Here is a 15,617-nt window from a genome sequence, read left to right on the forward strand (position 1 = left end):
CGGTGAAGTCAGCGATAAGTTACCTTCAAAATTATTCAAAGAAAAGCCAGCAATACGGCGTCGTTCTCTTCTATCCATACGTTTTATATGCCCGAGTATTACAATACTACTCCTACTACTTTCTTTCTCACCAAAAATGGCAGCTCACACAATCTCCAAGCTTCCATCAACAACAAGAACACCCCCCTTGTTATTCTCGATTTCAGACTCCAACCTTAGAAGACGACCCGACCCGTATCCACCGCACCTGGGTCGGACTCTCAGACCACCACAAAGCGTACTTCACCCATGCGCATGGCTAGGCACCAACCAACTCTCGCTCCACTCCTCAAATCTCAGACAACCACCCAACTTGTCAAAGCGCCGACCCATCACCGCAACGGTGTCGTTTAGCCTCCCCACTGCGTAATTTCCAATTCTCTGAAAAATATGCATATAAAATATCCCATTTTGGAATTGGAAATTTCAGATAGTTCGTTTTTGATTTTGCAGAAAGCCAGAGAGAGATTCTTCCTCCACTGTGAAAATTCCCAAGTGAGTTTAGCTGAACTTTTCTTTGAAAGTTAAGATTTTTTTAGGTTTTGTTGGGGGGGTGGTGGGTATTGAGAAATTGTAGTGGGTGAATTGAGAATGGAGCAGATGGTCAAGGAGTGCAATAAAGGCATTTGCTATGGGAGAGTTGGAAGCCAGGAAGCTCAAGTACCCAACTACTGGGACTGAATCCCTTCTCATGGGGATTCTTATTGAGGGTATCATTATCACTATCAACCTCTTTTCTTCTTTGCTTTCTTTCTTTTTCTCCCTTTTTGATTTGTTTATAAAATTTGATGCTTCCAACTGTTATTATAGAGTCCAATTTTAGCAGCAATGTATAAGCTCAAATCAATAAGGAACACCTTAGGACTTAGGAGACAGCAGTTATTGTATTGCAAAAAGTAAACAAATTTCTGGTTATACTTGAAATTTGAAGGCCTTATGATGAGTGAAATTGCAGTCAATTTTAAAATTTGCCTGTAGTACATGATCTTGTTATGATTTTGGCTGGTTAAATTGTTGATGGTGGTAATATTGTGATGACACTATTCAGGTGTGATCTTGGTGGTAATAGATGAACGAACATGTTGCACCCTATTACAATTTGATGAAATTAAACAAAAAAGAAGATGGATAATAATGTTTATTATTCCTGGATATGGCAAAAGTAATCTTCTCATGAGTTTATTCATGTTGTGTCTTTATCATCACCAGCCTTCAATACTCTCTTGTCACTGCTTTGATCCACCACTTTGGCCAATAGCATTGCTACTAAGGAAGCCATTATAATACACCATGACTTGCCACTGCTACTTAATTGTCTCCTCTTTTTTATTTTATATATGTATATACAACAGACCTGCAGTTATAATGCTCTATAAATCTTTTCCATAATGGTGCAGGAACTAGTCTTGCTTCAAACTTTTTGCGAGCAATTGGGATTACTCTATCTAAGGTGCGTGAAGAAACTATCAAGTTACGTGGGAAAGGTGAAAGGTTTTTTTTTAGTCCTGAGCATCCTCCTCTAACTGAAGCGGCTCAAAGGGCCCTTGACTGGGCTGTTGATCAGAAACTAAAATCTGGTAAGCTCCTGTTGATTGGCTGTTCTTGTAGTTGGTGTTATCCTTTCTATATGCTAGAGTTTCATTCTTGGGAAAAATTTTATTAAACAAGGTTACTTCATGCAAGGAGAATAAGTAGCAAAAAATAAACACGCATACAAAAAAACAGAAGAAAAAAACCAAATTTGTGCAAATAAGAAGAGAATCTAGAAACAACGGAATGAAATCACTATACTTAAATCCCCAAGCTTGTGACCAGTCGAACAATGTCCCGTTAAATAAAGCTATGACGTAGAAATAGAATTAGAGTTGTTGGGTTATGGGTTGTATTAGGTGGTTTGATGAGTTATTTGATGACTATTTGATAGAAGAAAGTAGTGGGGATTTAGGGTTTTGACTTTTGATAGGTAAAAGAAAGGGCATGATTTGGGGTTGTAAGGAAGAAGAAAAATAGATATTTTTACAGTGTTTAGGGGTTGTATCAACAGTATCCGTGATTAAAGAGAAGAAGAATATTGAGAGATAAGAGAGAGAGAAAACATCACTCAATAACCAGCATGCTTCAATGCTCAAAACACTAAACGATTTTATTAATCAATCTCACTTGATTGAGTACAATAAAATACTTATATAGACCCTTTTCTTAACTTCTCCTAGTATGACTAGGGCTTCTACTTTGACCAATAAACCAAACCCTATTTTGAATTAAACCACAATTGAGGTGTAAAGACTCATAAACTAAAGGAATTGACTTGGGTCTAGTGCTCGTGTGCAATGGACTAGTTCGGATTTGGAAACTTGTCAAATAATTGCCATGTGTCCATATTTCAACGGATCCACCCAACCCTTTCCCTAAACTAAATAAGACTTATAAATAAAAGAAAACCCATGGCCCATAGGCCCCATACCCAAAAATTGTAAAATTACTAAAATACCATTGACTCTAGAATAAACAAATAAAACATAAAAAAGCTAATTATTTACCATGGACACTTATTCTTGGGCTTTGCCTTAGCCTTAGTCTTCCAAAGAGGATATTCTTTTTGCCATGCTTGCACCATCAACTCTTCCTTGTCCCCTCTGAAAAGAACTCAACTCCGTCGAATTAGGACCTAAACCAAGAATGCCATTAGAAGGAACACTTTTTCAAATAAGAAAGGAACTGTTCTTCAACTTCAAGATTGTCATGTCGTTAGCACATGTGAGAGTGCAATTCTTGTTGCCATCAACAAAAGAGTAAGTATTGGCATGCCCATTATGGTGTCACTAGGGATCCATGGCCAACCCAAAAGTATGTGACACTGTTTAAGAGGCAGCACTTCACACATAACAATCTCCTTAAGCTTGCCAATATCAAATGTGGCTAGGCATTATTTATCTACCTTCAACTTTGTGTTAGTGATCCATACCACATGATATGGATCCAGATGGGACTTTACTTTTAAGCCCAATTTCTTCACTGCTTCCTTAGATATTGCATTAGTACAACTCCTGGTGTCAATTACCAAAGAACATATTTGTTTGCGGTTGACTCGAGTTTGAAAAATCTTTCCCCTATGATAGAGGTCTTCATTCTCTTGAATGTCTTGTTTAATTGTTGTAAGAGGTGGATGAATGACGCCTATTATTATACCCTCATCATCTAGATCTAGCTCATGAATGTCCAACTACAAGTTAGCATTGAGAGGTTCACAATCTTTTCTTCAAGTTCAGGTTGTTTGGGTCCCTTTATTGGCTCATTGCCTTTTGACTTGTTTTAGGAATATCCTTTTCCAGCATAGCAATTGGTTTTGAAGGACATTGAAAAGACATATGACCTAAACCATGACACTTTATTCTAGAATTAGAACTACTAGTTCCTTGTGATGAAGAAGTACTATAATGTGCGTTCTTGTTTGGGGGATAAGAATTACCTCGAGACCTATCAACAAACTTCTCCCAATTAGCATCCACAATTGTTCTCTCACTTCTAATATTGCTTGCCACTAGAGCTCTCATTAAGGCTTTCTTTTAGTCTCCTCTTCCATTTGGCATGCAACTTGCATTGCATCAGCCATAGGATACAGCCTACTTGCAGCCAAACCTGAATAAATATTAGGATTCAAGCCTTGGTGATACATAGAAATCATCACATTCCATGGGAATCCCAATCTTATAGTGAAGTTACAGAACTTGATGACTCTTCAATGGAATACAATCTTGCACTGTGTAAATTACAAGTGAGCTTGTTGCCTGAAATTAGGTTGTATAAACTATAAAGTAACGAGTCATAGCACTTCACACATCCTCCCAATATCGAATGACTACATAGTGAGTTTTTTGATACTTTTCCCATCATATTTGAACTGTCCCTTTGAGTTTAGCCTCTGTGAAAAAGAGTTTTCGCTCTTTGCTTAAGCTATACCATCTGTAAAAGCTTTCTATACTATGCAACCAATCAAAGAACACCTCTGGATTGCCTTCCCCATAAGGTTGATTCCCTTCCATAAAACCAGCACCTTGATGTGTGAGAACAATGTTGGATTTTTTGTGTGTGGTGGCATCTGACTAGTGCTTTGTCCATAAGAATTTATGGGAGAAAAGGGTGTTAAACTTGTGGAAAATACATGGGTTGCACTTGGAGCTGATTTAGAGTATTGGGGCTCTTGATCAATGGTGGTTTCAGCAGAAAATTTTCCAAGAACAACTGCTGAGAGCTTGTTTTAGATTCCTTTCATGGCAAATAATTCTTCAAGTTTTACTCCCATGAAATCACATTCTCACATAACTGGTTCAGAGTGTTTTTTTTGGTAGGTTTGAGAAAAAGACTAAACCGAGACTCTAATTTTGGGTTAGTCACCATTATCTTGGATGAGAAATTTTGTAGAGTGCTTGGCAGAAGAAGATTTTAGCAAAAAACTCAGGATAGGATTTTGGTAAGACTTAAGCTCTGACACCGAGGTTATGTAGGGAAAATCGAGGGGATTTTAGCAAAAATCTTAGGATAGGATTTTGGTAAAGACTTAAGCTCTGATACCAAGTTTATGTAGGGAAAATAGTGGGAATTTTTCTGTGTGGTTGTGGTGGGTTAAGGTTTAGGAGGGTTTGTAAAATTAGGATTTAGAGATGTTGGGTTATGGGTTGTATTAGGAATTAAAAGGTGGTTTGATGAGTTATGTGATGGGTATTTGGTAGAAGAAAGTGTGTGGGGATTTAGGGCTAGTTTGGATGGATGGGGACTAGAGTAGAGTTGGCCAAAAATTAGCGTAATTTCTAGCCAAGTCTACTCTATTCCCCCACCCCATTCCAAACTGACCATTAGGGTTTTGGTAGGTAAAATAAAGGGCTTGGTTTGGGGTTGTAAGGAAGAAGGAAGAAGAGATTTTTATGGTGTTTAGGGGCTGTATGAACAGTACCTGTGAATATTACCATAAGAAACAGAAGAAGAAAAGAAATAGAAGAGAAAGAGGGAAACATTACACAAAGGCCAATATATCTCACTACTCAAAACACTCAAAATTTTTATTAATCAACTCGCTTGTTTGAGTATAGTAGAACACTTACATAGATCCTATTCTTGACTTCTCCTGCTAGGACCAGGGCTTCTACTTTGACTAGTATACAAAACCCTGTTTAAATTAAACCAAAACCCATAAATAAAGACCCATAATAAAAGAAAACCTATGGCCTATACCCAACAATTATAAAATTATTGATAGAGGGGAGACTCCCAGTTTAGAATTGTATTTATGATTTCAGCATCTTTTTAAAATGTCTACAACAACAACGACAAAGCCTTAGTTCCAAAATTATGGGCTTGGCTATGGATCCTCAATAGATTAGTTTGGGTTAAGCCACATGTATTCTTTTCCTCCATTATATTCTATCTGAAGCCATACTCTATATTACTTTCTTAATTGACATGTCCTTATTTGTTACTTCTACTAATGTGGTCTTTGGTCTTCCTCTACCTTATTTTCCTTCTCTCAACTCGGATAAACTCATTCTTTCTTTTTTCAATAAGTAAAAAAAAAAAAACTCATTCTTTCTTACTAGTGCATTACTCGCTCTTTTTTGAATATAACCAAAGTATCTCAAGAGTGATGATTCTTTATCTTTTCATTAATAGGGGCTACCCTTATCTTTAAGAAAATTTCCTCATTTCATGTATTTATACTTATTCATCTTAACATTCTCATTTTAGCTACACTCATTTTATGAATATTTTGCTTTTTAATAGCCCAACATTTGATACCATAGAGCATAGCTAGTTGTATAGCAGTCTTACAAAATTTCCTTTTACTTAATAGGTGTTCTACCATTGCACAACAATATTTCTGATGCACTTCTTTACTTCATCCACCCTACTCGTATTCTATGATTCACATTCTCTTCATTCTCTCCATCTTTATGATTCTCCATTTACAATAGAAGAATAGCCCAACATTTGATATCAAAAAGCATAGCTGGTTGACACTATATTGCCACACAATACTCCTTTTGAATTCATTCGGTGAGCTTCCGTGGTATATCATTCTGGCATAAAAGAAAATCGATTCTCTGATATTGTTGTTTCATGTCTTAACCTATGTTCAATCACTCTTTCCCAAATTTTCATATTGTGACTCATAAGTTTAATTCCACGGTAATTTTTATGTTTTTGAATATCTCACTTGTTCTTATAAATAGGTATTAAAGTACTTCTCCTCCTCTCACTAGACATTTTGTTAACACTTAAGATCTTATTGAAAAGGTTTATCAACCAGCATACACCCACATCACCCAAGTATTCCAGACTTCAATGGTCCAATCCCTTGGCTTTTCCCATATGGTGTGGGTTTGTGGAAAAATATTCGTCAGGGATGGCCTTCTTTTTCTCGCCACATCCTATATGATGTTGGGGATGGGTCAAGAGTGAAATTCTGGCAAGACCATTGGTGTGGTGAGACTTCCCTTGTAGTCAGTTATCCGGAATTGTATAGATTTTGCAGAGACAAGGAGGCTAGTGTGGCTGAGCTTATGAAGTTTGATAATGGAGTTCTCTTTTGGGATGTAAGTTTCTTTAGGGGTGTGCATGCTCGGGAATTAGAGGCATTGGCTGGTTTTATGGATACCATTTATGGTGCTTCGGTGAAAGGATTTGGTGAGGATAAGATGTGCTGGAAACTTGATAGAAAGAAGGGTTTTATGGTTAAGAATTATTACAGTCTCTTAGTGGGCTCCAATGATTGCTGCTTTCCTTGGAAGAGTATTTGGAAACAGAAAATTCCTTCTCGTGTTGCTTTCTTTGTTTGGACTGCTGCTTTGGGGAAGTGCTTAACGATTGACAATTTACGTAAAAGGAAGATTTGGATATTGGATTGGTGTTACATGTGCAAGTGCAATGGTGAATCGGTTGATCATCTTTTTCTCCATTGTCCGGTTGCAATGGATATGTGGGCAATGGTGTTTGGATTGTTTGGAGTTAGCTGGGTGATGCCGCAATCTGTAGTGGGGCTATTAGCATGTTGGCAAGGCAAACTTGGTTGCCATCGAAATGGGCATATATGGATGACCGTTCCACATTGCTTATTGTGGTGTCTTTGGAGAGAGAGAAATAGCAGGTGCTTTGAAGATAAGGAGAGATCAATTTCAGACTTGAAGCTATTTTTCTTTAGAACCCTTAGAGATTGGTTGACTGCTCTGCAGAACCAATCATCTGTATCTTTTTTTGATTTCTTAGATTCTTGTAATTTGTGCTCTTGACTGTTTAACCCTTGTACACTCCCTGTGTACTAGGGTGTTTCATTTTTGATATCAATAAACATCTTACTTATCAAAAAAAAAAAAAATCATCCTTAATGCATTTTTTACCTTAGTCATCCTAATTCTTTGAAAAAAATATATGGTTTCTATCCTCTAATGAGTTACCCAAGTTGCTTCAATCTCTCATATCATTTCCATTAAAAAGTTTATCAAAACAACTTTTCCAGCTCTCTTTGATTTGCTCTTCTTTTACTAACTCTATTTGACCTTCATCTTTAACGCACCAAAAACCTTTCAAGTCTCTTGTTCTCATTTCCTTGTCCAAGCAAGTTTATGAATATGCTTCTCTCCCTCCTTTGTCCCAACTTGTTATATAAGTTATCATAGGCCTTACATTTAGTCTCTTGGACAACCGTTTTTTGCCACTTAATAATTTTCATAAGGTATCTATGAATGAATTAAGAATAAAAACAAAGTATGAGTATGTATTGTTTTTCCATATGGTTCCATTGAATTTAACAAGTATTACTTCTCAAAAAATATTATCAAGTATCTAAGGATAATTTTCCATTACATGGAAAGAACCATTATAGGAGACACATTGCAAAATAAGTGTCATTTTAGGGGCCCTTTAACAAAGACTACTGAAACGTTTTTCTGTTGCTTGTGAGATGGCTTCCTTTCTGTCTATATTGATGTAATTTAATATTTAAATGCAATGTACAACACTTTGCCATTGTTTGATCAGAAGCTATTTACTTCATATATTATTAAATTTTGAGTTTGGATTTTTGAATAATTCTTTCAAATACTAATCAATCAAAATTGAAATTTCACACTGCTTTAATACTCTGTCTATTCAATAAACTTCTTTGAATTGGAGACAGCTCTGCCGTACCCTACATTTTCTGGTTGAAGCATTACTGCGTCTGAGGATACATATTTGTTCACATCATAATTTGTTTCCCATACTGCATGATTAACTTTGTGACTTGCAGGTGATGGTGGGGAAATTACGACATCTCATATGCTTCTCGGCATATGGTCTGAAGTGGAATCACCAGGTTATAAGATAATGGCTACCCTTGGCTTTAATGATGAGAAAGCCAAAGAGTTAGAGTCTTTGAGTTCAGAACCTGGATTTGTAGATGATTAATACATTCATTTGAGGTTTGTTACCATACTTGTAATTCTATCTTTTTGGAGATATATTACTGTTGTGTGGTCTTTCCTTTGAAGTTGCTAGTTCTGTTATGGACACTTCCATTAGGACTTTCTCAGATTGCATCCCTGTTGAGCTTGCCTATAAAAGTTGTTCTCCATATGGATAGAATTTTAATTGAATGCTTAATTTTTCCAATGTCCCAAATTGAAAACGCTGAGTTGTGTGATACATTATTCAGGGCATGTGATGGAGTTTGCCATTTAAATTAGTGTCATGACAATTCTTTAACTTTTCTCGCTTGCCAGCAGTTTCATTACAAAATGGGCTTCCTTGAGGGAGCAATGAAATGAGAATCTGAAACACTCTAGGCAAGTCTCTGAGGATGATTGTCTGGGATTCTTCACAAGGACAACAATAGACTTTGGTTTCCACAGCTGGAAAGCATGGTGCGCCGATTGGGTTGGCGCACCTGAGTTTGATATGCATGGATGCGTTGTGCGGCCGTGGACTTGGCTGCACGCCCATTTGTGATCCTTTTTTTTCTCCTCAATTCGGCTTGATATGGTCTGATTCGGTCCAAAACAGGCCCTGAATTGGTCCAATATGCGCCAAAATAAGTGTTTTTTTTTAAACGTAAATTTTTTTGACAAAACACATTGTTTTAACATCCTAGTTTAAAGAAAAAAAAAAAAAAAATCCTAAACTCATTTCAAACACTCTTTGACTCTCTCACTCTCTCCGTCTCCTCTCTCTCTCTCTAACCCACGACTCTCCCTCAAACACCCTCCATCTCTCCTTTGCCTCATGGCCCATGCTCACTCTCCCAGCTCTTCATAAAATCTCAAACCTCGGTCTCAATCTCTCCATCTCTTAGTCAGAGAAACACTATTTTTGTTTCAAACTTTCGATCTTGTATTCTAATTTTTGAACATCATAGAATTGTTATGTATTCAGTATTCATATCATTATCTACTATTGTTCTTAAATTGGTATTTGTTATATTATATGCAAAATATATGCTTAGCAATATATAGAAAATATAAGTAAAAAATATATTTAATAATTTATTAATAAACATATCTTGCCGTACCCTCGCCTTACTTTTTAAAAAATTGCCGAGTCCCTGCAATGCACTACACCTACACCCGAACTTGAATCCACGTCTGTGCTTCCTAGCTGCATAATGCCCGAGTATAAGAGTTTGCAATATTGATTTGCAGCATTGATATGTGCGGTTATATGTTTTGAATTGAACCCATTCAATTGAATATTTTCTAGTTATTGTTACCATTCAATTGATTATTTTCTAGTTATTCAATTGTTATGCTAAAGGCGTTTATAACACAGTACAAACAAATGTTTACAACTTATTCAATTGCTCTCATACTTGTCTTCACTGGAACTGGAGTGACTTTCATCTTCCTTAACAATGTCCACATCACATGCTAGTTTTTGTGCCTTGACAACTTCTTCATCCCAGTCAATCCTTATGACAAAGACCAACAGTAAAACCAAGCAGGCTACCATCCCCACCAAGAAACCTACCAACATCCCGCCAAGTCCAAGTGCCGCCTTGAAGGCTAAAACTGCACCCAAGGGTAAAGATAGAAGGTAGAATCCACCAAGATTGGCATAAATACCCAACGTTGGCCTAGCAGTTCCCCGGACAATTCCTCCACATACTACCAATGGAAAATTTACTACATCCATTAAAGCCATTAGCAACATCATCTTCTTTACACCTCTTATAGTCCCCTTATCATGGCTAAACAGAGGCCCCCATATGCCTCTGGCTGCTACTGTCACCATGGCACCTATGAAACCAGAGATGAAGCTTACTGCCAGAGACACATATGCTGACTGGTAAGCAGGACCGGCATGGTTTGCACCAAGCTCATTTGACACACGGGTGGATGCACATGTGGCTAATGATAACATCACAGAGAAAAGCAGGTAATCGAAGTTTAGCACAATTGCTAACACTCCAACAACCTGCTTAGCATTCGGTAGCCTCCCTGTGAGCAAGACTAAAATCTCATAACACCACCATTCAAGGCAGGCGGTAAGGCAACAAGGCCCGCTGAGCTTGAGCAGCCTGAGCCAATCACTAATCCTTTGTTCACACCACCCACCTTCCTTCCATCCTCTTTCCCTATTTTCCATCATAAATACATACAAGGCAAGTAGAATCACTACAAGGAGATCAGTGACCCAGGTTGCCATTGAAACTCCCTCAAGACCCTTAGCTTTTGAAAGTAACATGTTGATGGGAATGTGAAAAGCTAGACCCAGACCCGAGCTAAACAATATGGGAATTGTGATGCTCTGTGAGCTCAAGTAGGCTTTGAGTGGACATAGAAATGAAGTGATTACCAAATCAGGGAGGAGATGGAAAAGATAGGTCTTTGCCACAATTGATATATCCTTTTGTTGACCAAAATGGATAAGAATTTTATCAACATTGAGCCACAAGAAAGTTATAGGTAGTGTTGCAAGTAGTAATAATAAAATTGCCATGAGGAGGGTCTTGTGAAGGAGTTTAAATTTTTTGGCTCCGTAAGCTTGACCACATATGGGTTCCATGGCTCCACAGAGGCCGTTCAAGACAGACAAACCTGTGACATTAGCAAACGTGATCCCAAGTGCGCCACCTGCCAAGTTAAGCTCCCCAAGGCGGCCAAGAAAGGCTGTTGTGATTGCTATTTTTGCAAACCATGTTAAATTCATTGCTACCAATGGAATAACAATTCCCCTTTGCACTTTTAGCTCCAAAAGCACAATCTTTGCAAAGCTGGCTGACCACTTTTGAGTTGGAGGTGTCGGAGATGAAGATGGTTGAAAGGTTTTCATGTTTGGGTTCTCTTCAAGTTTTGTGGTAGTGGACATTATTGCTGAGCAAAATGGAATGGCGGGTTTGTTTCAGATATCAGGATGATAACTTGGGCTCTTTTTAGGCAACCTTTAATTATGTTTAGTGCACTGTTTAACATGTTGGTTTCAAAAGGAGTAAAGGGATCGGCTTTTGTAAAGGTGATCGAGAAAAAAAGAGAGAGTTGGTACAAAGAGAGAGAGAGAGAGAGAGAGAGAGAGAGAGAGAGTAGGTACTTGGTGCTGTTTAATGCGTGATGAGAATGCATGGGCCATGTGTGTGTTTAGAGCATTCACATTGGTGGAGGTAGAAATTTGGCTATTTAGTACTTACAAAAGTCATTTTATCTATTTTACCTCTTCACTTTATAATACACCCGATATCAATAGATCTATATTTTTAGTTATTTAATTAAAATAATATAAAGAAATTAAAATAAAATAAAAAATATCCACCACAAAGACCTTTCAACTAGCCACCACTCTACCACCAACACAGCCCATGTCAACCACAACCATAGCTACCATATCACCACCAACACAGCCACCAAACCGCTATTTCAACCACAACCCATAGTCACAACCAAACCCACAAAAAAAAAAAAAAAAAAAAATCAAACACCAATAAAACCCATGCGAAGAAGAACCAAAACACCAGCAAAAAAAAAAAAAATCGAAAACCCACGAACCCAGCAATCCAAAATCTATGAACCAGAATTCCCATCATCACCAATCATGGCGCCGTTTTCACGTCCGCCTTGACCGAGCACAGAGCTTCGATGGGTCAGTGGCTGGGCAAATCTAATTGTTCTACCCTGGGCAAATTTGATGGGTTGGCGGTGAGTGAAGGAAGAGAAGGAAAAAAAAAGAGGGAGAGGGTGAGCTTCTACAAAAGATTTGGATTGGCTGGAGTAAGAGAGGAAAAACAAAAGGAGAGAGGTTGAAGAATGAACTAGTAGACGTACAAAAGAGAAAAAAAGAAAGCAACAAAGAAAAATTATTTAATTGAACAAGCAAATAAAATATTATTATTTCATTATACTTTTGAGCTACAGTGCACAGTCAAAAGTAGCTTTGCACTGTAGCTATGAAGCCAAATTATTTAGCTTTGGCTCCATTAATGTAGCCTTATTTTTGTATTTAGTGGTACTAAAAATAGCAATATAGCTTTTTAGCACTACCAATATTAATGCTCTTATATATATATATATAGCCAATGACTCAAACTCCACACAATACTTTTATATTAAACTAGTCGTGGACCCTGCGCGTTGCGTATGATAATATTTTTAGGTGGTTTCATTAAATTTATTTTTTGTAGTTTGGGCTAATTTAATAAATTATTTCATAATTATTGTGGGCTATAGAAATTTAATAAAGAGATCATGCCACGTGTCATATTTGAGGCCGATGAAACCACTGTAGCTCCGAGGAGATCACGCCCTCGGACAATGAGGCCACTTTAGTGGCACGTTACCAAAGGAGGTTACACTGAAGAAGAGGAACTTTGGGGAAGGGGCCAACCCTAGTTGAAGGGATGGTGGCTGCCGCCACATTTAATACTTCCCACCAAACTTTCTGGCCACATTTATGTAGAGAAGACCCTTGAACAGTGTTGCCTTGATTGTCGCAACTCACAAGGGATTTGGGAAGGTGTCTAATGGGACAAGCACTCAAGTGGTAGCTTGGGCGACCAACAACTGGAGGGCTAGGATCATCTAAAGGGGGTTATATAATGTGAGAGACCCTTCAAAGGAAGGGGATCGGAAAAATGGTGGGAGAAGATACTTTAGTAACTTAGAACAGAAATTGTAACCAAGTTTGAAGGAATATATTCAAGAACTATTCTCCTCGGACTTTGCCGATGAGTGATTTTCTTCGCATACATCTTAATTTTCTTTACTTTTCTACTATCCTTGATCCATTGCGCGTGTTGATCATTCCATTGAAGCCCAGCCTATAAGCCCATTCTCTACAAATTCATTGTGCTGGGCTCTTTGGGCCCTAGTCCTGTTGCTTTTGCCTAGGATCCAAAACTTGCCCTTACAATTGGCACCATCTGTGGGGAGGCTTGAGCTTTAGTAAGATCAACATCTAGCCATGGTAGGTTTGGGGCCGGACCTGGAGGAGTCTGTTGGCTCCCAACGTTAGGACCATTTTCTCAACCTTGAGCGAAAAAGGGATCGGAAGGTTAGCGTGCGTACAACATGCACAAGTAACATTCAGTTTTGAGGCAGGAGTCACATCTCTCATGAGGAAAATATTAGGAACCTACAGCTGGAGATAGATCGTCTGCGTAGGAAGTTACGCCGAGAGCGACGTAGAGGAACTCCCTCTAGTTCTGGCCATTCTTCTGATGATAATGACGATAATAACTACCGGCCCAGATTGAGGACTCCTCCTAGTGAGTCTTTTTCCTACGACGAAGAGTGCTGTGATAGGCGGAGAGGGAAGAGTCTGTCTCGCGAGGGCATAAGCAACGATGCAATGAGCAGAGCCCTGACCCTGATCTCCAAGTCACCCTTCACTCGTAGGATTGAGGTAGGGAGGCTTCCTCGGTGGTTCACTCAACTGACGTTCACCATGTACAATGGCAAAACGGACCCTGTGGAGCATGTTAGCCACTTCAACCAGAGAATGGCCGTTCACTCGAAGAATGAAACCATGATGTGCAAGGTATTCCCATTGAGTTTAGGACCCGTAGCGGTGAGATGGTTCGATGGCCTGAAGGAAGACTCTATTAACTCCTTTAAGGAGCTTATGAGGGCCTTTGGATCTTGGTTTGTCACTTGTAGTAGGGTTCCTCGGCCTTTGGACTCCCTGTTGTCCATGACTATGCTAGAAGGGGAAACCCTGAAGACATATTTCAACAGATATTGGAAAATGTTTAACGAGATTGATGAGAATTTTGAAGATGTGGCTATAAGGACGTTCAAGGTCGGCCTACCTGCTGAGCATGGTTTGAGGAAATCTTTGATTGGGAAACCTGTCAAGAGTGTGAGTCAGCTCATGGACCGTATTGACAAATACAAGTAAATCAAGGAAGATTAACAACAAGGAAAAGGGAAAGCTAAGGTGATCCCTTAGGACAAAAGGGATTTAGTTCAGACTGATACAACAATAACTGTCCTCAGAGAGATTTCGTGGGGCAATCCGCATCAACAGCTGCCCAAGTGGTCAACACGGTGTTCCGAGAGCCAATACATCAAATCTTGGAGAAAATTAAGAATGAGCCATACTTTCATTGGCCAAACAAGATGGGAGGAGATCTCGTGAAGTGCAACCAATGCCTTCATTGCCAATACCACTTGAAGCGAGGACACACCATAGAAGATAGCAGGACTTTGTGGAATCACCTAGAGCAACTGGTCCGAAGCGAAAAGTTGAAACAAGAATACCAACCTAGTGGTCAGGGTGGCCAGATAGGGTCAGAAGCTCAAGGAAATACTTCTGCAAGACCACCTTTGGGTACAATTAATATCATCCTGGCTGCCCTAGGGAGGACTAGTGCTCAGCCATCCATGGTGATGTTTGTAGCTCGGCCATTTACGGGGGACTCGCCCCCTAATTTGAAGAGGGCTAGGTCAGAGGGCCAACCAACCTTGAGCTTTTCTGAGGAGGATAAGATTGGGACTTTATACCCACACGATGATGCCCTGGTGGTTAACCTTAGGATTGGAGGGTAAGACGTTAAAAGGGTGCTGGTAGATCAGGGCAATGGTGCCGAAATCGTGTACCCTGACTTGTATAAGGGACTGAAGCTGAGGTTCGAGGATCTGACCTGCTACGATTCCCCTCTAATAGGGTTTAATGGGAAGATCTTCTTTCCAAAAGACCAAGTTCGACTACCCGTTTAGACAGGGACAGAGGTCGTAGAGGTGAACTTCATTGTGGTAGATGCCTACTCCCCTTACATTGCTATTGTAGCAAGACCTTGGCTTCACGCCATGGGAGCCACACCTGAAGGTGAAGTATCCGTCTGGGGATCGGGTTTAGGAGTTGGTGGGGAGCCAATTTATGGCCAGGCAAGGCATGGTGGCCGCAATTAGACATCAGATCGAGAGTGAGTCCTCAGCCTCTGTTGGGCGGGACTCATAGCAATCAAAGTTGGAAAGAGTTGTCATTAGTGATGACGAGGAGAAGTTCTTTCAGATTGGGGTTCAGTTGCCTCCATGGGAAAAGCAAGAGTTGATAGATTTTCTCAGAAAAAATATTGACGTGTTTGCATGAAGCGCTTACGAAGACTCTAGGGTGGATTCGGATTT

At 39.1% G+C, this 15,617-nt stretch overlaps 2 protein-coding genes across 2 annotated transcripts; one reads left to right on the forward strand and one right to left on the reverse strand.

Moving 5' to 3' along the window:
- The first annotated feature begins 78 nt into the window (after positions 1-78).
- LOC142613654 (ATP-dependent Clp protease ATP-binding subunit CLPT2, chloroplastic-like) lies at positions 79-8,695 on the forward strand. The gene is made up of 5 exons (XM_075786094.1): positions 79-405; positions 493-534; positions 640-749; positions 1,437-1,616; positions 8,318-8,695. The coding sequence occupies exons 1-5, from the start codon at positions 137-139 to the stop codon at positions 8,473-8,475; spliced, it is 759 nt and encodes a 252-aa protein (XP_075642209.1). The 5' UTR covers positions 79-136; the 3' UTR covers positions 8,476-8,695.
- Positions 8,696-9,821: 1,126 nt separating this feature from the next.
- Positions 9,822-11,468, reverse strand: LOC142614182 (protein DETOXIFICATION 56-like). The gene has a single exon (XM_075786731.1). The coding sequence runs from the start codon at positions 11,368-11,370 to the stop codon at positions 9,856-9,858; it is 1,515 nt and encodes a 504-aa protein (XP_075642846.1). The 5' UTR covers positions 11,371-11,468; the 3' UTR covers positions 9,822-9,855.
- Between the last annotated feature and the right edge of the window lie 4,149 nt (positions 11,469-15,617).

Source organism: Castanea sativa, chromosome 10 (assembly GCF_040712315.1).
Source record: "Castanea sativa cultivar Marrone di Chiusa Pesio chromosome 10, ASM4071231v1".
Classification (NCBI taxonomy): Eukaryota; Viridiplantae; Streptophyta; class Magnoliopsida; order Fagales; family Fagaceae; genus Castanea; species Castanea sativa.

Bases quoted from the DNA above. Each gene is read 5' to 3' on its own strand.
- LOC142613654 (XM_075786094.1), top strand. From the start codon at position 137: ATGGCAGCTCACACAATCTCCAAGCTTCCATCAACAACAAGAACACCC. The intron at 406-492 runs GTAATTTCCAAT...TTGATTTTGCAG, and splicing joins TCGTTTAGCCTCCCCACTGC to AAAGCCAGAGAGAGATTCTT. The intron at 750-1,436 runs GTATCATTATCA...ATAATGGTGCAG, and splicing joins CATGGGGATTCTTATTGAGG to GAACTAGTCTTGCTTCAAAC.
- LOC142614182 (XM_075786731.1), bottom strand. From the start codon at position 11,370: ATGTCCACTACCACAAAACTTGAAGAGAACCCAAACATGAAAACCTTT.